This window comes from Megascapheus bottae, chromosome 7, assembly GCF_031878675.1.
Source record: "Megascapheus bottae isolate mThoBot1 chromosome 7, mThoBot2.hap1, whole genome shotgun sequence".
NCBI lineage: Eukaryota > Metazoa > Chordata > Mammalia > Rodentia > Geomyidae > Megascapheus > Megascapheus bottae.
Genome location: NC_143515.1, coordinates 66,116,372 through 66,139,443, shown reverse-complemented (window position 1 = coordinate 66,139,443; position 23,072 = coordinate 66,116,372). Strand labels below are relative to the sequence as shown.

At 45.8% G+C, this 23,072-nt stretch overlaps 1 protein-coding gene across 2 annotated transcripts in view; it reads right to left on the bottom strand.

Annotated features, from left to right (window-relative positions):
* The window catches only part of Ift172 (intraflagellar transport 172), a 43,335-nt gene that overhangs the window by 612 nt on the left and 19,651 nt on the right, over positions 1-23,072 (bottom strand). The window contains exons 16-48 of one of the 2 annotated variants that reach the window (XM_090337263.1): positions 22,469-22,636; positions 20,469-20,605; positions 20,138-20,245; positions 18,904-18,988; positions 18,540-18,632; positions 17,274-17,351; positions 16,809-17,057; positions 16,555-16,633; positions 16,208-16,328; positions 15,722-15,866; positions 14,677-14,766; positions 13,805-13,902; positions 13,541-13,676; positions 13,343-13,459; positions 12,858-13,000; positions 11,427-11,520; positions 11,230-11,294; positions 10,856-11,036; positions 10,524-10,633; positions 10,302-10,431; positions 6,089-6,187; positions 5,807-5,916; positions 5,338-5,401; positions 5,047-5,133; positions 4,656-4,772; positions 4,049-4,159; positions 3,773-3,892; positions 2,290-2,385; positions 2,043-2,102; positions 1,862-1,960; positions 1,454-1,607; positions 336-427; positions 10-134 (exon numbers count right to left, since the gene is read on the bottom strand). In XM_090337263.1, coding sequence (XP_090193389.1) covers positions 45-134; positions 336-427; positions 1,454-1,607; positions 1,862-1,960; positions 2,043-2,102; positions 2,290-2,385; positions 3,773-3,892; positions 4,049-4,159; positions 4,656-4,772; positions 5,047-5,133; positions 5,338-5,401; positions 5,807-5,916; positions 6,089-6,187; positions 10,302-10,431; positions 10,524-10,633; positions 10,856-11,036; positions 11,230-11,294; positions 11,427-11,520; positions 12,858-13,000; positions 13,343-13,459; positions 13,541-13,676; positions 13,805-13,902; positions 14,677-14,766; positions 15,722-15,866; positions 16,208-16,328; positions 16,555-16,633; positions 16,809-17,057; positions 17,274-17,351; positions 18,540-18,632; positions 18,904-18,988; positions 20,138-20,245; positions 20,469-20,605; positions 22,469-22,636 — 3,726 coding nt within the window. In that variant the 3' untranslated portion in view covers positions 10-44. The remainder of the gene's footprint in view (positions 1-9; positions 135-335; positions 428-1,453; positions 1,608-1,861; positions 1,961-2,042; positions 2,103-2,289; positions 2,386-3,772; positions 3,893-4,048; positions 4,160-4,655; positions 4,773-5,046; positions 5,134-5,337; positions 5,402-5,806; positions 5,917-6,088; positions 6,188-10,301; positions 10,432-10,523; positions 10,634-10,855; positions 11,037-11,229; positions 11,295-11,426; positions 11,521-12,857; positions 13,001-13,342; positions 13,460-13,540; positions 13,677-13,804; positions 13,903-14,676; positions 14,767-15,721; positions 15,867-16,207; positions 16,329-16,554; positions 16,634-16,808; positions 17,058-17,273; positions 17,352-18,539; positions 18,633-18,903; positions 18,989-20,137; positions 20,246-20,468; positions 20,606-22,468; positions 22,637-23,072) is intronic. The other variant, XM_090337264.1, reaches the window with a different exon arrangement.

Here is a 23,072-nt window from a genome sequence, read left to right as displayed (position 1 = left end):
ATTACTTACTGGATTTTTAATGAAAGACAGGCCCAGACACTTCCTCACTGAAAGGAAAAGCTAGTGCTAGGGAGCCCTCCACACCACTGACTGATGAATTTCAGCACATCCTGGCACACTGGGCTGTGGGAGGTCTGTGAAGAAAGGGGAGGAACAGGAGAGGAACTCATTAAAGCTGGTGTGGAGACATCAGCTCTATCTTGGTATTATAGGGGGCAGAGGTGAGCATGTGTACCCTCCTTCTGGACCATCTCACCCAACCTTCTGGCGCAACCCCTCTCACAACCCTTCCCACTTGAGATGCTCTCTGCCCTCATCAAGTCTCTTTCTCTAACCTTGATGGCCATAAGAAACTTATTCCAGTTGTCTTTGTTAGCCGCCTTCCCTGGCCGCTTAAATTCAATTTTATTCCTCAGGATGGGGTAACCTGTGGGAAAAGGAAAAAAAAAAAGGATAAATTAGGATTTGGAAGAGACGAGGGGGGAAAACGAAAAGAAGGTAGAGTGAGATAATTCTGTCTTGCATACTTTTATTAAAAACTAAAGTAAATAAAGTTTTGTTTTTCTATTTTTCTTGTGGGTCATGGGGCTTGAACTCTGGGCCTGGGCACTGTCCCTGAACTCTTTAGCTCAAGGCTGCCGCCCTACCCCTGGGCCTTGGCATTGTCCTTGAGGTCTACAGCTCAAAGCTACTGCCCTACTTGTTGAGCCACTTCCACTTCCGGTTTTCTAGTGGGTTAACTGAAGGTAAGAGTCTCATGGATGGGCCGGGAGTTTGGCCTAGTGGTAGAGTGCTTGCCTAGCATGCATGAAGACCCGCGTTCGATTCCTCGGTACCACATACGTAGCAAAAAGCCAGAAGTGGTACTGTGGCTCAAGTGGTAGAGCCCTAGCCTTGAGAAAAATCCAGGGACAGTGCTCAGGCCCTGAGCCCAAGCCCAGGACTGGCAAAAAAAAAAAAAAAAAAAAGAGTCTCATGGTCTTTAGTGTCTTTAGTGCCTGGGCTGGCTTTGAACCCCAATCCTCAGATCTCAGCCTCCTGAGTATCTAGGATTCACAGGCCTGAGGCACTATGCCCAGCTTGTTTTGCCATTCTTAAGGCTTGAACTTAGGGCCTGGTACTGTCCCTGAGCTTTTTTTGCTCAGTACTCTCTGGTTCAGTCCACGGCTCCAAATCTGTCTTTTGGTAAATTAGACATAAGTCTCCAGGGCTTTTGTGCATAAGGCTAAGATCTGAGAATCAGATCCTCTTGAGTACAGTGGTGCTCAGCCTGTTGTCTTTCTTGAGGCAGAGCTTCATTGTATAGTCCAGGCTGACCTCTAACTTATGATCCTCTACCTCAACTTCCCAAGTCTTAGGATTATAGGTGTGTACCACCAGGCTGCTGAAACAGTTTTTGGATCCTGCTGCGTTCCCTTCTATCCACCTGTATGGTGCTGTGAGGCTCTGGTACCTGTAATGAGGCAGGGCAGTGCCCGGACTCCAGTGCTTGCTGCCACGAGAGAAGCTTCATAAACCCCACGTTCATCCCGAGGTAGAACCTGCTCCAGACGCTGGTCCATTGACACTGTGAGCACCCAGTCTCGAACCTCTTCTCTCTGAGCCTCCTGAGAAAGACAGGGAGCAACGGCTTCAAGCAGGGCAGGTGGAGGGCAGCAGCATTGCTGAACCTTCATTTGGACAACACCTTTCAGCCATGAAGGATCCTTCTTGGACTGAGGAGCACAATCACCAACCTCTATTTTCCTGAGGGAATGGTGAGGTCTGAGGCCACTGGAAAGATGGTAGCCCAAAGCCATCTTTCCTTCTCAACACTGGCCCACAGGGGAGGCCTTCTTATCCTGCAACTCTGCACCCTTACCGGTATGTGCTGCTTAGCTGGGAGTGGCACCTCAAAGGGAATGTCTGTGTCCTGAAAATCTGAGTGGTCAAGGGCATCCAGAGTCCCTTCTTCAATTGCCTGTGGCAGAATGGACAACAGTGAGACCAACACAGCTGTGACAAGCAAACTCCCAACCTCTGGGCCCAACTTCCCCACTCACATCAGTCAAATCCAAAAAGCGATTGAGGAAGATGAAGGCCATGTTCTCCCAGCCAACTGCCTACAGCAGAGCAAAAGGTGTAGGTGAACAAGCTGAGCTTGGATGCAAAGAGAACATTCCAGGCTTATGGAGACTGTATGTCCTCCATAACATCAGCTCTAAACTCAAAACTTGGCTCAAGAGATTCTTCTTTTCCTACTTTTGATCCCTTATCTCTGTAGCCCCACCCTTCCTTGTCCCAGCTCACCTTGGCAGCCGTGCCTGCTTCATAGAAGGCCTTGTCTGCAGGTAGTAGTTGGGTGTGGCGCAAGAGTGAAATAGAAAGCCTGGCAGCCACAGTTTGCTGTGGATCAAAGGCAAAGCTTTATGATCCTGGCACTATAGTGACTGAGCTACCAGACTAACGATCCTGTAACTAAGCCACAGAACTAGAAAATCAATATTAAAGTGCTCTGGATCTAAAGCTGTTCTAGATCTTAGTATTTTCATCAGTACAATAGGCCTGGACCTAGATAATTTCTAAGGTTCCTTTTACTTCTAGAATTCTTATCGTGTAATTATCTCATGTCACAAGCATGTGTACATTATAGGATATGAATAAGAAATCATGGGATTTGGCCAGGTGCTGTTGGCTCACGCCTGTAACCGCAGTTATTCAGGAGGCTGAGATTTGAGGATCATGGTTCAAAGCCAGTCCAGGCACAAAAAGTCTGGGAGACTCATCACCAATTAACCACCAGAAAATCAGAAGTGGCACTGTGGCTCAATTGGTAGAGCACTAGCCCAAGCCCAGAGTTCAAGCCCAGTAATGGACCAAAAAAAGAAAAGAAATCATGGGACTCTAATGTCTAAATATCATGAGGCTGGTCTATAGTTCAATGACAGAGTGCCTGACTGGCATAAGAGCCTGTGTTCAGTTCCCAGCACTGCCAAAAATAAATAGAAAAGAATGTGAGGCTGGAGCTGAATGGCCATAGAGCTCTTAAGATAGTGAAAACAGTAGAAGCAGCCAATCCATGGTTGGGCAATGGTGATCCACAAATGTAATCCTACTCAAGAGGATCATAGTTTAAAGCTAGCTCAGAGACAAAGTTCATAAGGCTCTTCTGGGGGCCAGTCTTGGGGCTTGAACTCAGCCTGAGCACTGTCCTTGGGCTTTTTCTTAAGGCTAGTGCTCTGCCACTTGAACCACAGCACCACCTCTAGCTTTTTTTTTTTTTTTTTCTATGTATGTGGTACCAAGAAATCAAATCTGGGTCTTTGTGCATGCTAATGCTAGGCAAATACTCTACCACTAGGCCAAACTTTCCACCACCCTTCCACGAGACTCTCCAATTAGCCAAGTGGTTCAAGTGGTAGAATGCCAGTCTTGAGCAAAAATGCTAAGGAACCGTGCCCAGGCCTTGAATTCAAGCCCCAGTACTGTACAAAAATAAAGCAACCAACAAAAAGCAAGGATAGAAGAATGACTCAAGTGGTAGAGTAGTGCCAATTAAGCAAGCACGTTAAGTAACAAGCCTTGAGTTCTAAACTCTTCCCACACCCACCCCTGCTTAAAAAAAAAATCCATCTCAACAAGAGTTAAAGACTGATTTAGACAAGAGAGAAACAAGGAGGTCCAAGAGCCTAAGTTTGAGAATCTGGAACATGGATCCATTCAACTGCAAAGCTGTGAAGATGTTTTCTTATGATGGTGCGCTCTGCATCTCATCTCCCCTGCTATATCTCACCAGCTGATGGATGCTCTGAGCTGCAGAGCGCGTGGCATAGTAATGAGCAATCAGCAGCATTGTCTCAAACTCTTCATGGGCTACAGAATTTGCTTCACTGGATTTCACCAGGTTTTCACACTAGAGAAAGAAGAGAGCACAGCCTAGTTCACTAATGGCTGCCTGGACAGAGAAAGGAAGAATACACTTGAAGGGAAATATTTATATGCATGAAAGAAGGATTGGAACATGGAAAGGAGAAGTCCTTTTAAGCTGCTGTTGACTCAACTTCCTCACCAAGTTGAAGAGAACATCTCGAAGATCAGCCCAGCTATGGTAGGCCTCGGCATTGTTGGTCCCAGGAGAGCTGACCATGTCAGTGAAGATCCTTTTATAAATGTTGAAGTTCTGTGGGTACAGGGAGCAGAGGATCTGAGTGAAAAGCTCAAGCAGAAGAAAAAGAAATTAAACCGGAGAGAAAGGAGAAACCGGCAATGTGTATGTGTATATGTGTGTAGGTGGGGGGAGATGGGACAGTGATGGAGACAAAGTGCTAATTAATTTTAGAGAAGAGAAAGAAGAGGAGGAACTCTTATTATCTGGTGTTTTATAAGTGTAGGCAAATAAACACATGCGAGTACATGTTAATGGGGTAACAATGCAGAGCACTGTGATTCTCCAATAGACCAATGTTTGTTCTCTGCAAGAAACGGTAAAGGCATTCAAAGGTGTGCAGATTCTCTTGGAAAGTCAGGTCCCTGTGTATCAGCTAAGTATCTGCAGCCTTTCGGGAGAGGCTGAGTGGGGATGTTGAGTATAACATTCTATAAGGACAGAATACTTTCTTAAGACAGTCCTTCAAGGATGGTGGCATGGAAATATTCACTCTCAAGGAGGTCTGTACCTGTGGATTGGCAGGAGCTCCATGCTGCACATAGAGGGCCAGGGCCTGGGCATAGTCACCTTCCCGAATCAGATGAGTTGCATACAAAGCCACATACTTGTGCAGAATCTTGTAATTCTGTTTCAGAGGTAAAGGAAAAGTGGGGGAGAGTTTGGGATCAGTAAAAGTAGACAGTGAGGGCAGGGTGGTGACTTGAGGGCATGCATTTGAGGAGGCAATGGGCATGTGCAATGCTGGTTCCAATTTCAGAGCATGGAAGACTGTTTTCTGACATTGAGTAAGGATTGCTGGGAACTGGGCTTTGGTCAGGTTTAAGAGAGGCATCTCTGAAGCCAAAGGGAAATTAGGGAAAAAAAGTAAAGAGCAGAGAGTAGAAAGGAAAGAGCAGTACCTGCTTGGTGGCTGTTTCAATGCATTTGTCCCACTGACCCTGCTCCACATACAGGTCCAAAGCAGCTACCACATCTACACCCACCAGCTGTGGAGCAAAGGAAAGCCAGCTCAGGAGAGGTTGACTCAGGGGGAAGAAGAGGGAGACCATCTCTAGTGCTTCGTCTTGCACACACTTTTACTGCTTTCGTGGGGCTGGGAGTCAGTCCCAAAGCCTCACATGTGCTAAGCAAGTTCTCTACTACATCACTTAGTTACAGCCCCTGCTTCATACCAACTTTGCAAGTCTCACCGAGTCCACTTTGCCCTGGTTCTTGAGAAACTCTTTGTAATTCTGGTCAACATAGTCTTCATACCTGTGAAGATATACAGAGATCTCTAACTTCGTGGTCCTGGGATATCACCCCCTCCCATAGGACTTACTCCCAGTCTTTTCAAAAGTAAGTGAAGGAGAGTTTCCCAGTGAGAGCCAGGCATGTTGGCTCATGCCTGTAATCCTAGCTACTCAGGAAGCTGAGACCTGAGGATCATGGTTCAAAGCCAACCCAGGCACTAAAGTTCTTGAGACTCTTATCTCCAATTAACCACCAGAAAACTGGAAGTGGTGCTGTGGCTCAAGAGGTAGGACAGTAGCTCTGAGCTAAAGTGCTCAGGGATGGCGCCCAGGCCCAGAGTCCAAGCCCCATGAGTCCCCCCCCCCCAAAAAAAAAGGAAGAGAGAGAGAGAAAGAATTTCCTAGTGAGAAGGGGTCATAAGCTTACCGGGGATCTAACTCCTTAGCCACACGCTTGGCCTTGTTCCACTCTTCACCCTCAATGAAAGCATCAATTGCTTCCTTGACAAGGTCCAGGTTCAGATAAAGCTCTGCAGCCTGAGAGTGAGATATCAACATGTAAACGCCTTGGCCTTTCCTTTAGTAAACTCTCCTGTTTGCCTGGAACGTTGTTACACCTACCTAGAGACCCACCCTTACACATCTGAATGTGGTGTCACCATTCCACCCATGTCTGTGGGAGCCTTTCTTTTCCCAGCACCTTACTTACTGCATTGTGCTTTCCAATTCCAATCAGCTGGGGTCCTACAGCTCGAACCACTTCCAGACTGCGCTGGGGAGGCAGAAACTTGATGGAGAGTTCAGCTGCCTGAGTGGTTTGGTGAGCAGAAGATGGGAATGGGCAGGAGAAACAAACACTCCTCAGTCATAGTCTCCTTCCCCTTGCACCCTCCCAGTGTAAGCCTGGCAGGTAGTCCCTCACAGCTTTTAGTTGGCCTCAGCGCACTGTGACTCTTTAAGATAGTGTTTTTGCTGCCCAAAGTCACTGCATTTGGTCCAGCCACTAAATGGTGAGAAACTGGTTTCTCAAGTTCTTTGTAACAAATAAAATCTTAGTAGCATAGTACAGAGGAAGAACTTGTGAAAGAGGAGTTCAGGGAATTCTGGACTAAACTTCCATTTCTTTATTCTCTTTTTGCTCAAGGCTAGTGCTCTACCACTGGAGCCAGAGTGCTAGTTCTGGTTCTCTGGTACTTACTTGAAAATTCTTATGGATTTTCCTGCAGGGCTGGCTCTGAACCAAGATTCTCAGATCTCAGCCTCCTGAGTAGTTAGGATTATAGGCGTGAGCCATCAGTACCCAGTTATTTGAGACAGGATTTTCTCACTTAGCCCAGGTTGGCCTCAAATTCACTATGTAGCCTAGACTGAACTTGAGCTTTTGATCCTCCTTCCTGTGTGTGTTCTGTTTCTCCCTCTCTCTCTCCCTCTTTCCCCCTCTCTCACTCCCCCTTTCTCTCTCTCCCTCCCTCCCGCCTCTCTCTACCTCTCCATCTTTTTATTTTTTGTCAGTCGTGGGGCTTGAACTCTGGGCCTGTGCACTGTCCCTGAGCTCTTCAGCTCAAGGCTACTGTCCTACCCCTTGAGACACAGCCCCACTTCCCATTTTCTAGTGGTTAATTAGCGATAACAGTCTCACATTCTTTAGTGCCAGGCTGCTTAGAGTCCCCATCCCCAGATCTCAGCCTCCTGAGTAGCTAGGAGTACAGGCATGAGCCACTGCACCCAGCTCCCTCCCTGTCTTTTATAACATGGCTACTAGAACATTCAAATTATACAGGTACATATATTTGTGGTTTGCATTTTTTCTAGCAGACTGCATTGGTTTATATATTTTGGCAACTCCCCTCAAAACTCAGTCATTCTACAGACACAAGCACTCTATAAGAACAATCTAGGGGCCGGGAGTTTGGCCTAGCAGTAGAGTGACTACCATGCACAAAGACCAGGATTCAATTCCTCAGTACCAGATGCATAGAAAAAACTGGAAATGGTGCTGTGGCTCAAAGTGGTAGAGCTCAAGCCTTGAGAAAGCCCAGGGACAGTGCTTAGGCTCTGAGTTTAAGCCTAGGACTGATAAAAAAAAAAAAAAAAAAAAGAACAAGCTGGAAATGGTGCGGTGGCTCAAATGGTAGAACTCTGGCCTTGAGAAAGCCCAAGGACAGTGCTCAAGCCCTGAGTTCAAGGACCAGGACTGCCCCCCTGCAAAAAAAAAAAGAACAATCTATTTCTCTTTCTATGTTGATATCCCTACTGGATTTTAATTTTCATCTCACCAGATTTAGCTAATATCTAGCTAATACCCTTTGCTTTTTCTTGGCTTACCAAACCCTGCAAAGCATAAAGCATACTCCCATGCACTCCTCATTCAGGAAGTTATCCTCTTACTAATTGGAGAAGGTACAGTCATGTGCAGAACACAGTAAATAAGTAGCTTATATAAATTACATAAGCTACATAATACATGTTTTCTGATTATAATTTTGAGAATTTCTGGGTGCTAATGGTTTGTGCCTATAATCCTAGCTACTCAGGATACTGAGATTTTAGGATTGTGGTTTGAAGCCAACCTGGACGGGAAAGTCCATCAGACTCGTATCTCCAATTAAGCACCAAAAAAGCCAGAAGTTGAATGGTGGCTCAAGTAGTAGTGAACTAGCCTTGAGCATAAAGGCTGAGAGTCAGTGCCCAGGCTGTGAGTCAAGCTCTAGGACTAGAACACATACATACACATGCACGAGCACACACAAACTGTGAGACTCTCACAATATCGCTTTCTATTTCCTTTGTTCTAATCTCTTCACTGAGACGATTTCAGCAACCTAAGGGACATCTTACAGGGTCATAATTGTACCAACTGAATTTAGAGGACCAGTCATTCTCACCTCTTCAAGACTCTCAATGCCATATTTCACTGTAGCTGAGGTACTTCATTTAAACTATACATGCATATCCATTTGCAGAGATATTAAAATGTAATTATGTGTGTGATGGTTAATTTTGTGTGTCATTTTGATTTGGACACATGATACACAGATATTTGATCCAATGCTACTTCAGGTATTTTTGTGACAATGTTTTTTGGTCGAGGTTAACATAGTCCAGTTTTCTGTATAATGTTAATAACGTTAATGAAAATGTGGACAGGCTTCATCCAATCATATGAATAGAAAAAAAAAAACAGTTGGCTTTGCCCAAAGTAACACAACTCTTCCTTCCTGAATGCCTTTGAACTGGGACATGTTTTTTCCTGACTTCAGATTGGAACTGAAACACTGAAATTTCCTGGGTCTTGAGCCTGTAGCCTTCAAAAAGGAACTATACTAACAGCTCTCCTGGGGCTCTCATGTGCTAATCACCTTACAGATCTGAGGACTTGGCCACTCTGTAATTGTGTAAACCAATCAGTTATTCTGCATACATGTGTGGGTATTTATTCATATTCTTTCTCTCTGCTCTTTTTCTCTAATACCATTTGTTTTAGTGAAACACACTGGTCTATCATAATCTGGTTTCTTTTTAGGAGCTCTTAACTAGAGGAAAAAGAAGAGGAGGAGGAGGAGGAGACCATGCTCTTGCCATGGCTTCCATGTAGCCATTGGTTTGGAGTTGTCCTAGCTCTGTCTAAGACCTCCCTCCTTCCTCACAGAGCCTGGAGTCTTCCAGTCCCAAGAGATCCTCTCCTTTTACTGCTTTAAATGATATGCTTTAGTTTTTGTTTTTTGGTGGGTCATGGGGCTTGAACTACTGGGGCCTGGGTGCTGGCCTTGGAGCTCTTCAGCTCAAGGCTACGGCCCTATCCCTAGGCCTGAGCACTGTCCCTGAGTTCTTCAGCTCAAAGCTACCACTCTAGCCCATGAGCCACAGCCCCACTTCCTATTTTTCTAGTGACTAATTGGAGATAAAAAGTCTCAGTTTTTTAGTGACCCACTGGCTTTGAATCTTGATCCTCAGATCTCAGCCTCCAAAGTAGCTAGGATTACAGGCATGAGCCACCACGCCTGGCTCACTTTGCTCACTTTAGTCTTTATTTAGATATAATATTAATTGAATTGTGCTCTATTGCTCTAGCTTCTCCTAACTTTTGGTTGTTCCCATCTTACACTACCCCCGTGCCCCCACACATACTTTTTTTTTTTTTGGTGGGTCGTGGGACTTGAACTCCTGGCCTGGGTGCTGTCTAAAGGCTATCACCCTATCCCTGGAGCCACAGCCCCACTTTCCATTTTCTAGTGATTAATTGGAGATAAGAGTCTCAGGTTCTTTAGTGCCTGGACTGGTTTGTTGGCTTTGAATCTTGATCCTCAGATTTCAGCCTCTTGAGTAGCTAAGATTATAGGTGTGAGCCACTGTGCCCCCCCCCCCCTTTTTTTTTTTTTTTTTTTCCAGTCCTGGGCTTGAGCTCAGGGCCTGAGCACTGTCCTTGGACTTTCTCAAGGCTAGAGCTCTACCACTTGAGCCTCAGCACCATTTCTGGCTTTTTTCTATGTATGTGGTACCGAGGAATCGAACACGGGTCTTCATGCATGCTGGGCAAGCACTTTAACCACTAGGCCAAACTCCCGCCCCCCCCCCCCCTTTTATAAAGAAAAATTTGCAGGTCCTGGGGCTTGAACTCAGGACTTGAGCACTGTCCCTAGCTTTTTGTGCTCAAGGAAAGTGCTCTCCCACTTTAAGCCACAGCATCATTTCTAGCTTTTTGGTGGTTCACTGGAATAGAAGGCTCCTGGTCTTTTCTTCCCCGACTGGCTTCAAACCATGATCCTAACATCTCAGCCTCTAGCGAATAGCAGACACTTAAAAGATACCTGTTACCTGACTGAAAACAAGGCCCAGGAGGATAAAGATGAATGCCTGTGAAGGCAGGCTGGGCGTGACTGGACGCAGGGGAAGGAGCACTGGGAAGGGTCTGGGGACTTCACCTTCATCCAGCACTTCTCCATCAGGCTGCTGCTTCCTGAGTCTCGCACTTTGAGGTAGCAGTCTACTGCACGGCTATATTCTCCAGCCTGCTCCCACTGTCGAGCTTGCTCCACGAGTCCCTCCACACCTCTGTGGAAAGGAGAATGACCAGGATCAGGAAGGGGCACTATGGCCTCCCTGTGTACATCCTGGCGGCATTGCCAGGATTTCTGCCTTCATACCTGCCCCCTTTCTTGGTAGCTTCCCGCTCATACTCTTCCTGCAGGGCCTCCAGCTGGCCAGGCACATAGTCCTTGCAGATCCGCAGAGCATCACTCCACAGCCCAGCTTCCTGCTCAGATGTCCAGGTATCATGAAGGCAGAGGGGAAGCATGGACGCTTCCCTCTGCCACACAGGGTCCACTGACTTCCTGGGTCCTTGTACTTTTCTTGTTCTTCTTTTTGCCTGTCCTTTTCCCTCCCCAACTTTTCTCAGTAGGGGTTGATATGGCCCTCTATGTGGCCTTCTATTCCATCTTATTATCCCCTCAAGTCCTCGAATACAGTGACTTACCTTATAATAATTGAGAGCCAGGCCTGGTCTCTGGGCCCGGAGAAGCAGCCCTTCTGCTTTCTGAAAGTCCTTCTCCTCCAAGGCCCCACGGGCCTGTCCTATAAGTACCTCAGCAACACTGTCAGGGTCATGGGCCTCAGCCACACGCTGAGCTGCCTCCCAATCCTGGTTGTGAACAAACCTGTCCCACGTGGGGGCAAAAGAAACACTAAGTATAGGACTGAGGTCTCAACATGGGAGACAGCCATGTCACTGACAAGATATCAGACTTACTGGTACTATGTTTAAAGGAGGGCAAAGATAATTATACAAGATGGGTGGGGGGGAGGGGCTGTGGTTGAGAGGCCAGGATAGGGACTTATGTGGTAACTCACATGAGGACTGCTTCCTTAGGTTTACCGGCTCTGATGAATTCAGCTTCGGCCTCTTCAAATTTACCCTAGAGAGAGAGTAAAGCAGCAACACTTGCCGAGAGGGAGGCTGGCATCCCAACCAGCCAGGAGATGGGAGTTTGGAGACCTGGACACAGTGGCTAGAGGACAGAAGAGAAGAGTCTGAACCACATCCATACCTCATCCTCTAGGTACATGGCGTATCTAAGATGAATCTCAGGGGTTTTGTGCTTGAGGGCCAGCCGAGAGAGTTCAAAAGCAAACTCAAAGGAGCTGGAATGGAAGATAAACAGTGCCTACTTAATAATTGCAGAAGACAAGAAAAAAAACAGTGAGGACAAGAACTGAGGAAGAAAATGGGATTTAAAAATGATTTAAAGAGGGGCCGGGAGTTTGGCCTAGTGGTAGAGTGCTTGCCTAGCATGCACGAAGACCCGGGTTCGATTCCTCGGTACCCCACAAACAAAGCAAAAAGCTGGAAGTGGTGCTGAGGCTCAAGTGGTAGAGTGCTGGCCTTGAGAAAGTCCAAGGACAGGCTCAGGCCCTGAGCTCAAGCCCAGGACTGGCAAAAAAAAAAAAAAAAAAAAAAAAGATTTAAAGAGTCAGGCACTGGTGGTTCATGCCTGTAATCCTAACTACTGAAATCTGAGGATCACGGTTCCAAGCCAGCCTAGGCAGGAAAGTCTATGACACACTTATTTCCAATTAACTACCAGAAAGCCAGAAGTGACACTGTGGGTCAAAGTGGTAGGGTGCGAGCCTTGAGCAAAAGAGTTCAGAGACAGCACCCACGCCTTAAGTTCAAGCCCCAGTACTAACAATAAATAAATAAATAAATAAATAAACAAATAAATAAATAAATAAATAAATGATGTAATGGTAACAGGAAGTGACAGTGATACAAAGGAAGACAGACAGGCAGTCCTAGGATGCTCATCTCACTGTCATGGTCGACCCAGAGATGGTGGGACAAGCCTGTACTTTCCCCAAGATCAGCAGGGGGACTCCAACTTCCTCCCCAGCATAAGTCACATTAGCAGAGGATGATCTCTCCAAATGCCTTTGTGGCATTTAAGAAACACTGACTTGGGCTGGGAGTTTGGCCTAGTAGTAGAGTGGTTGCCCAGCATGCATGAAGACTCAAGTTCAATTCCTTGGTATCACATACATAGAAAAAAAGCAGAAGTAGCTCTGTGGCTCAAGTAGGAGAGCTCTAACCTTGAGAAAAACCCAAGGACAGTGCTCAGGCCCTGAGCCCAGGCCTAAGACTGGCAAAAAAGAAATACTGACTTCATATTTAACAGAATCACATTGCTATTACCTAGTGGTAAGTTGCTGGCATTATGTAGCCCTAGCTTTACAAGCTGTTCTCTCTCTATCCTCCTTAAAACAGCCAATGCTGAAACACTGTTTGGGTCCCTCACAGATAGGAACAGTTACTACTTTACTCCTGCTGCTTCATGGGTATCCTTTCAAGGATCTTCCCATACCCTATTTCTTCACTCTTGTCTCAGCTTTTAGGAATATTTTCAGTTATTCATCAGTTTTCTTTCTTTATGTAAGGGCTCTGCCTGGGATAGGGCCGGTGGAAAAGAGGCTTCAGGCCTTACCAGTTGTCTGCAGCATGATCAATAGCAGCTTCCAGGAGTCCCAGCTTGTTAAGCAGCCTGACCGCAGCTTTTCCTCCCAGACTCTTTGCCCACAAGTAGGCCACGTGTTTGTGGGCGTTAGCTCCTCCATGAGCCTTGGCCACCTGTAAAGCAATCATTCAACAACCCTTACTGACAATTTCTCCCTTCACATCTCAGAACGCCTGACCTCATCTCTGAGAAGGATCAGACAGCTATTCTAAATCAATAGAAGAGGGAAGTTTCAGGTCTTCTAACTTAGGCTGGAGTGCTTAAGGGCCAATGATCAGCCTTAGGATGTCCACAAATTCTTAAAGTTATAAGTAAAACTTGGGTATATGGGTGTGACAAAGCAGACTCTGGTCGCCTTTCTTACTTTCAAAGATGCTATGGCCAATTGTGAATTAGTCACTTGAAGCAAAGAAGAGGAAGACATGTACTCATAGTATATGGCCTGGACTCCTTACTCGGTAGGCCTCTTCCCAAAGTCCACTGGACCGGTACATGTTCACGGTTGCTTTCCATTCCTGGGCCTCAAGGTAGTGATACTCAGCCTCCTGTAGTCGGCCTTCGGCCTCCAGCTCCTACAGGAAGGTGAGTCTGGATGAAGTGGGAGATGGAGCCTGGTCCGTGGAGAGATGGGTAGAGATGGGAGAAGTGCTCACCTTGCCTAGATGGAGGTGTGTGTCGCTGAGTAGATCTGGGTGGTGCTTCCCTACCAGGCGGATCATGTCATCATACAGCTTGTGCTTTTTGAACATGGTGATGGCAAGATCAGGCTCTTCCACTGTTACATATAGCCTAGGGGTTGGAGACATCCCTGCTGCCTCTACTTCTAGGCAGAGGTCACACATTCGTAGACCCCATTCCTCCTCCTTCTATCTCTGATGCTTCACCTCCCTCCACACCTCCTGTGTGGCCACACTTACCTTTCAGCCTCACGATACTTGCCCTGCTTCTCCATTTCCTGTGCTTGGGTGATATACAGCACTGACACATCTTCTGGTCGCATGCACTTCATTGCCAGCTGTGCGGATACACAGAGTCCAAGTGGCCGTAAGTGCCAATTTCTTTTCTCTCTCTTTCTTTCTTTTTTGGTTGATAATGGGACTTGAACTCTAGGCCGGGGTACTGTCCCTGAGCTCTTCAGCTCAAGGCTACTGCCCTACCCTTTGAGCTATAACGCCACTTTCAGTTTTCTGGTTGTTAATTGGAGATAATAATTGGAGTCTCATGAACTTTAGTGCCCGGGCTGACTTTGAACCACAATCCTTAGATCTCAGACTCCTGAGTAGCTAGGATTACAGGCATGAGCCACTGTACCTGGCTAACATGTTAATTCATTTTTTCCCAGTCCAGGGCTTGAACTCAGAGCCTGAGCACTGTCCTTGGGCTTTCTCAAGGCTAGAGCTCTACCACTTGAGCCACAGCACCATTTCTGGCTTTTTCTAGGTATGTGGTACTGAGGAATTGAACCTAGGTCTTTGTGCATGCTAGGCAAGCATTAAGTGCCAATTTCTGAAGCAACGTGCTTGCTTGGGAACTTTGAACTCTTTCAACTATCATGGAAGATTGGTCATTAACATTCCTTGGTGTACAGAAAGCCAACCTTATAAGTAACAGAATTATTTTCTGTGAGGCCTTGTGCTTGGGGAGATGCATTCCATTATCTTACTCTTTCTTTCCCCATTGAACTGGAGTATAGGGCAAGAGCAAAGGTAGAAAGCGACCAGGTACTTGGAAAACTAGTTTAGACTGCCATCCCCCAAGCCCATCTGATTTCCAGAATGATAAGCTCTACCTTGTGAGCTTGTTCCCATCTGCCAGCCTGGGTATACATGTCTATAGCATCTTTAGTCCGGTCTCCTTTAGTATAGAGCTCCTCAGCAATCTGTAGTTGATAAAAGATGCAAAAGGTCAGAGCAGAAGTTAAACTAACACAGAGGAAGAAGAAATAAACCAGAGTTGGGACATTAGAGAGCATGAATAATAGAGAAGTAAAGATGAGTATGAGTGAATTGTACCTTTTGCTGTTTAGAAAAAAGACTAGCCCATGACTGCTGTTCTTAATGTACTGTTATTTCTCATCTCTTTTGTTGTCCCTTGGTTATCTCATATTGTTACAGTATCTTACTTTGTTATCTGATATACTGTATATACATTTATTTGAAATAGGACAGGGAAGGGGGGAAAACAAGATGAGGGGAAGGGGTGGAGGGAGGAAGATGAGGAACATGAGAAGGGGTAGCAATGATTGTTAAGTAATGTACCGTCTATCTGGTGAATATAATGTAACCCTTCTATTAATTACAATAAAAATATATACATATACTAGCCCCGTAATCCCAGCTATGTAAAAGGACTAGGTAGGAGGATCAGAGTTTGAGGCTAGTCCCAGACAAAGACCCTATCCAAAAAATAATGAAAAGCAAAAAAGGGTGTGTGGAGTATGGCGTAAGGGTAGAGTGCCTGCCTAGCTATCACAAGGTCCTGAATTCAAACCCTCATACTGCAGAATGAAGACAATACAGTGAAAATCTAAAGGGCCTCATATTTCTGCAATGCGAGACAACTCCTCTCTCAGCTGTGCTGGAATTATTTCTGAGCTGGCACAAGAAAATATGTAGCCATCACTTTTCTATCTCTAGAGTGAAGTGGTGCCTATGTCATACTGGATGAACTGGGGAAGTAAACTGCTCTTTCCATTCCTAGTGATGATGCTGTCTGGACCCCAGAGAGAATTTGGTGAACTGGCTGTTCTGATATTCCTCCACTTCCTGTCCTGGGCCCTCTCCTTGCTGTTCTGAACTGCACTGTCTCATGCTGCAGAGAAGGTTCTTGCTCACCTCATACTCCTGCAGAGACGCATAGTGTTGGGCCACACGAGGGTAGTATTTGGACGCAGTGTTCCGGTCCTGTAGATCTAATATATAAATTGCCTTCTTCCATTGGCGGGCACCCAGGGCAGCTTCAATTGCTTTAATGGAGCACCTGGCATGGATGGGGAAGGAGGAAGATGAATGGAACTAACGAGATCCCTTATACACGCTCCAATCTAGATTTTGAGATCTCCTCTTTAGACTAGGGCTGGGGAATTTTTTCTACCAAGAGCACATTTATAACATTCTTGAGCTATGCAAAATTATCAGCACAGAGAGATAACCACAGGCAGCAGACAAGAAGCATATATGCTGTCACATCTTAAATGATTTCTCAGGCTTTCTATGACCATAGGCCAGATATTTTCTACCCCTGTTTTAAGCTATGGTGTCCTCTTGACTCCACCTCTCCTATCATACCCAAATCTTCATTATACTTCCATGCCACTATACCTGGCTTCAATATAGTGATTGATGGCTGCATCAAGTTGCTTCTGCTGCACCAAGTGGTCCCCCCAGGCCTCCTCTAGTTTCACCACTTCCACTGGGAAGGCCATTCGAGCTAACTCCACCGCTGCCAGGCAGAGAAGGTACGTGGCTCAGAATTCCAGGGATGGGACTCAGGATAATAGGATAGGAAAATGAAGCGTGGAGAATGGATGAGAAGTGGAGGAATAGAGAACAACTAAAGTCAGCCAACCTAAATACATACCCCAAAAGGGGTTCAGGGGAGGGGGGAGGGCTGGATGAGCAAGAGTATACCACAGGGGAAAAAAAAATGGCTTGTGGGCAGCTAGTACCTTTCATGAATGCGTTGCCTTTACAATAGCATTCAAGGGCCCGCTGTGGATTTCGAATCTTCTCAAAGAGATCACCTGCCTGTTAACACATATTACTACAATGAAACACCTACAACACAGAGAATCAAACATCGATCCTCAAAAAAGAAGGAATTCTGGAAGACAGGGAGGGGTATACACTCAGACTCATCTAGAGGTGGTTGGGAGAGGTGTATGAAGCCCTGGAAATGAGAGTTAGGAAAAGTTAGCCATACCCTTTCGTACAGTTCCCCCTTGATGAGGGCTGTGGTAATGTGCTCTACTAGCTCTGTGTTGGCTAGCAATTCCTCTCGGGTCAGCACCAGCCGTGCAGCTTTGGCAGGGAGCCCAGCTTTGAGGTAGAGGCTGATGGCTGCCAGCCCATCTCCTTGGCTCTCCTGTAGTTCACCTGCTCGCTCCTCTTGCTGGGTGTCCATCAACCACTGGTAGTAATCCCGGCGTAGCTTCTCTAGGGATGGATGTCCCTGGACCCACAGGGAAAGAGCCAGGACACATATTTCTCCTTCTTGCCCTTCTGTTTACTTGCCTCTCCAATCCCTCAGTAACAGTGGATCCTCCCAAGTCATCCTAACTCCTCACCAGTTACGTCCCAGCCTTATTCTAGTTCCTTGATAAGAAGATGTAGAAACCTCTTGGGGAAATTCAATTCTGGACAAGTGTGGAGAAGACAGAAGCAGTACCTTTGCTTCAGCCACAGCAATACACTCATCCCAACGGTGCAGCTCCTGGTACATGTCCATGGCCTCCTCCACAGCATTCTAGGAAAGCCAGAGGGAAGGAAGACAGAGAAGTCAGTAAGCCCGCTCAGCATGGTGAAGATGCTAAGACGATGACCAGAAGCCTCATCCTTTACTTACTGCACAAAAAGAGGTAGACCAATCATTCTCTTTCTCCTCTGCACTGCCTGGGTATTGAACCCAGGGCCTTGCACATGTTAAGCAAATGCTCTACCACTGACCCCCAGAAGTGGTTTACATGAATTTTTAAAAAGTTTAAGCTTCAGGGCATCTATCTATCTATCTATCTATCTATCTGTATGATTGTTTTCCAAGGCAATTCTTTCTTCCTCTTCTTCCTCCTCTTCTCCTCCTCCTCCTCCTTTTTCTTTTTCCTTGTTGGTCATGGGGTTTGAACTCTGGGGCTGGGTGCTGTTCCGGAAGGGCAATTCTTCTTCTTTCTGTTCTTTTTTTTTGTGGGTCATGGGGGTTGAACTCAGCCTGGACGCAGTCCCAGAGCTATTCAGCTCAAGGCTACCCCCCTACCCTTAAGCCAAGCCTCACAGTTTTCTAGAGGTTAAGTGGAGATAAGAGTCTCAGATCCTTTTGTGCCCAGATTGACTTTGAACCTTGATCCTCAGATCTCAGCCTCCTGAGTAGCTAGGATTACAGGTGTGAGCCACCATGCCCGGCTTGAAGGGCAATTCTTAAAGAAGGCTCCTCAGACTGTATAAGTTTGGGACCCTATGAAACCCAGATTTATAAGAATTGCCAAGATAAACTGTGGAGCAGAGGGGATTGTTAATTTAAAAAAAATGGGGGCCAGGGGTTTGGCTTATTGGTAGAGAGCTTGCCTAGCTTGCACGGAGTCTCAGGTTCAATTCCTTGGTACCACATACATAGGGAAAAAAAAAAAAAGCTGGAAGTAGTGCTGAGGTTCAAGTGGTAGAGTTCTAGCCTTGAAAAAAATCTAAGGACATTCTCAGGCCCTGAGCTTAAATCCAAGACTGGCAAAAAAAAAAAAAAAAAGTAACTGAAGCCCAAAGGAGGAAGTTTGCCTAATAAAGACTAATACAGGATACGGAAATTAAGGAAGGAGTGAAATTTGCTCCTCAAACCTCTCCAAAAGTTCTCTAAACTTTTGGAAGCCTAGGTGACCAGTACTCTTCTTCCTCTGAGTTTCCCTTCCTTCTATTCAGATTCCCTCTTTTACCCTGCCTTCTCTACTACCTGTTCCAGGAAGATCATTTCAGCTAGTTTGTAGTTCTTCTCCAGCATGGCTAGACGTGCCCGGACCTGATAGAAGTCTGTTCCTTCTCCACCCTGCAAGGCAGAAAGGACATGGTTATTCTGGATTGAGACAAGAAGGCCATAAGGACTAGAGGCTAATAGACTTGAGAAGCTAAAGACTTTCATGGGGTACAGAGGCCTGGAATTTCACAAGCAAGTAAAAAAAAATGTTCCAACTTGAAGGTACAGGAGGGGTGGGCAGGGTAGAAGACACTAGAATGAATGGAAAACTAGGAAACATGGAAGTGATACTAAGAGAAATTTTAGCTTAGGAGACTGAATGAGTCAAGACGATAATACTTGCATATTCCCTGGACACCTGATCTGCAATCTCATTGGTCTCATGCAGGAATCGAGCTTTGGCTACATGGCCCAAAGCAGAAAAGCACCTATAGCATGGAGATAATGACAGCGACAGTAACATTACTACAGGACCAGCATTAAATGACTGGTTCAGCAAGTATACATTGAACATTTATTACTGTGCCAGGCATTGTTCCTCTCACTGGAGGGCCAAATGGGAATACGAAAGAGGGTGTTGCTCTCAGGGAACTATCATACTAGCAGAGACAAATATAAGTTAACAAAAGTAACTGGATAGAATGTAAAGTAAGATTAACCATGGTGGCACTGTCCTTAGTGACAAGGGGACCATTTAAGTTGGTAGCAGAGAAGACCTTTCTGAGTACCTAACGTTTGAGCTAAGACCTGACTACAAGAAAGAGCCAGTCATGGTAAAGTAGGGAAAAGTCATTCCAGATGGAGGAAATGCTAGTGCAAAGGCCCACACAAGAAGGATGCCAGTGTGGCTGAGACTAATGGGTATGTAGGAATTTGGGATGATAAAGAGGCCAAGTATTTGCAGTGAGCCATTGGAAGGTCTGGAGCACAAAAATGAAAAGCTTACCTTGTCTGCCATGGGATGGATGGATTGCAGGATGAATGGGAGCTGGCAGTGGTCTGCACTAGTAGGCAGACAGGAGTGTGGGGGATATGGTTTGAAGACAGAGTCATTAGGACTTGCTCTGGTCTATATGTGGGGAACTTACAATCCTGCTCTCTGTACAGATTCTCTCACTTGTTCTTTGCTACCTCCACTACTGCCATTCTTCTTTTCTATCCCATGAAGTAAACACTACTATTGTTACTTTACACAGAGAAAATCAAAACCCAGATTTGAAATAGGTAAACAACATCTCTGAGGTTACATAAGTTGGGAAGTGGAATTAGGGTTTGAACTTAAGAAATCTGGAATCTTGGACCACAATCTGGAATGCACACATCTATGTACAAAACCAAGGGAGTGGGTATTACCTGTTAAGGGGTACTTAGTTGCTAGAAATGGAAACAAAATTAGTAAAAGACCCTTGTGATTTATGATGGAGGGCGTTTGGAATACATGCACTATGGCTTTCACACTTTGGGCAGGTGGAAAGGAAGCAGTACCTAAACACTGAATAGGGGCAGCCCATAGGAGAGTCCCTCACAGGCCAGCCTTCCTAGCTGCCTCTCACCTTACTTCTATAAGTCTGCCTCACCTTTCAGCAATGTGGAGCTGGCGTGCCTCTAGAGCCAATTTACTCAAGGTTTTCCACATTGCCTCTGTTTCTGGGGTCATTTCCAGGGTCTCCAAGAAGGCTGTTGCCCTGGAGAGGAAGGAAAGGAATGCATAAGGAATAAGGACAGGGTCTGGAAGATGCAAAGGAATACTGGTGCTGGGCAAGGAGAAAGGGAGGAGCCACTTTTGTCATCCTATCTCCCTGGACCACCTGACCATGAGTACATACAGCGAGTTTACAAGCCACCCAGGGGCATCTCTCTCCGACCCAGACTCACCCACCCCTGCAACAGTTATTAGCAGCTTCTCACCGGGTATAGTTGCCATCATCAATGGCTGTTCCAAACTCAATGAGGCCCTCATCCAGTGTGTAGGCAACGGTAGTCACACCTTCTGTCACCATCACTTCAGTCTTTCCCCCACCCCGCTCCAGACCGACAACATCACCCTGTAAAAGTCAGTCCACACCCCACCCAAATTCCAAATTAGTGTTGCCACCAAATCAGTGCAGAAGAGACCTTGCCTTTACCTGACCCTATCACTCATAGACTGAGGGTTTTTTACAGTGGGCCTGTTTCCCTAAGTCTTGGTTCTCTAAAGCAAGTAAAAATAATTCATCTGTGGCAATGTTCTATGGTTGAAGTATGCTCACAACTATAGCAGTAACAGTGCTTGGAAGTATACTGTCAAAGTGTGGAATGCATTTCTTCTAGCACTACTATAGGCTAGGCATTCTTTTTTTCTCTTTCTTTTTTTTTGCCAGTCCTGGGGCTTGAACTCAGGGCCTAGGCACTGTCCCTGAGCTTCTTTTTGTTAAAGGCTAGCACTCTACAACCTGAACCATAGTGTTACATCCAGCTTTTTCTGTTTATGTGGTACTGAGGAATTGAACCTAGGGCTTCATGCATGCTAGGCAAGCACTTTACCACTAAGCCACATTCCCAGACAGGCTAGGTATTCTTTTTCTTTTTTTTTGGTCAGTCATGGGGCTTGAAATCTGGGCCTGGGTGTTGTCCCTAAGCTATTCAGCTCAAGGCTAACACTGTACCATCTGAGACACAGGGCCACTTCTGGTTTTCTGGTGGTTAACTGGAGATAAGAGCCATGGGCGCCTAGCAAGCTAGGCATTCTTTTTTTTTTTTTTTGCCAGTCCGGGGCTTGAACTCAGAGCCTGAGTCCTTGGGCTTCCTCAAGGCTAGCTCTTTACCACTTGAACCACAGCACATTTGCAGTTTTTTCTGTGTATGTGATACCAGGGAATCGAACCCAGGGCTTCATGCATGCTAGGCAAGCACTCTACCACTAGGCCATGCTCCTGGCCTAAGCTAGCTATGGCTCAAGTGTCATAGTGTTAGATTTAAGCAAAAGAAGCTCAGGGAGGGGCTGGGAATTTGGCCTAGTGGTAAAGTGCTTGCCTAGAATGCAGAAAGACCAGGTTTCAATTCCTCAGTACCAGATAAACAGAAAAAGCTGCAAGTGGTGCAGAAAAAGCCAGAAATGGTAGTCTGGCTCAAGTAGTAGAGCTCTAGTCTTGAGAAAGCCCAAGGACAGTGCTTTGTCCCTGAGTTCAAGCCTCAGTATTGGCCAGGCGTGGTGGCTCCTGCCTGTAATCCTAGCTACTCAGGAGGTTGAGATTTAAGGATCACAGTTCAAAGCCAGCCCAGGCACTAAAGTCCATGAGACTCTTATCTCCAAACTGAAGAGCAGAAAAGCAGAAGTGGTGTTGTGGCTCAAGGGGTAGGGCGGTAGCCTAGAGCTGAAGAGCTCAGGGACAGGCCCAGGCCCAGAGTTCAAACCCCAGAACCAACCAAAAAGAAAAACAGAAAAAAGCAAAGGACAAAAAGAAAGCATCAAGTCTTTCTTTATATGGATACTGGTCTAGTCTAGAGCCAGGATTGAGCCTTTCTGTGACCTTACATACTCCTCCCAGATTTTAGATTACTGAGTGGGTTTGTGGTGGGGCATTACAGAGAAATGTAATCTGCTATCTGAGAAAGAAAGGAATTCTGAGTGGCTAACAGTAAATATGCCATGGAATCTCCCCTCCTACCAAGGACAAATCTTCCAGCATATAGATAATTCTGCATATGACTAATGAAATCCTAGGACCACTAGAATGGTGACTCATACTCCAAAAATCTGAATAAAGATGATTCTGGAGTTTAGTTCACCATAGGAAAGGCATTTAAAGCTTTACTTGCCAACTTCAATAAAGAGAATATGGGAGGAAGAGAAAACCAAACAACCTTCAGGTTCCTCAAGGCTCTAATTTGCTTGGCGTCCTATCTGTGGTCCCATGGTGTTAACATACCCGGATAGAGGACATGGTGACCCTTTCAGGTGCCTCAATGTTGTACCACACACATAAGCTGTTTCGGTTCTGGGCTACCAGCACATCACTTCCGGGAACCCACTGCACATAGGAGCAGAAGTTGAGGATCATTGTCTTGGAGCAGTTTTCAATGTCGTATAGATGTAACTGAAGAAAGAAGCAGAGAGCACAATGAGAAGGAAGTTGGGGGAGGAGTACCTAATGATTTTGACCATTTCCTAGCAATCAGGTACATGATGAATTTTAAGGCTTATTCACCTGCAAACCTTAAAGTTAATAGCTAGTTTGTATGCTGATCTTGGCAAAGATACACAATGCAGCAGCTGAAGTTAAATGAAGGTCAGATTTTCATTTTTAGAATATCTCTGGGCCTGGGTTACCAACTTGGATTACTACATAAGGCTCCTAGACAAATTAGATGTTCAGGAAATTTGTGATAAAGCCTTTACTGTGAGCCATCAACAGACTTTCTCTTTGACTCTAAAGTTAAAATCTTTGGCAACACCATATTGAGAATCAATAAAGGAATTCAAGACAATTTCAATGCCATCAGGTAACTGTCACTAAGGAGCAACAGCTCTGG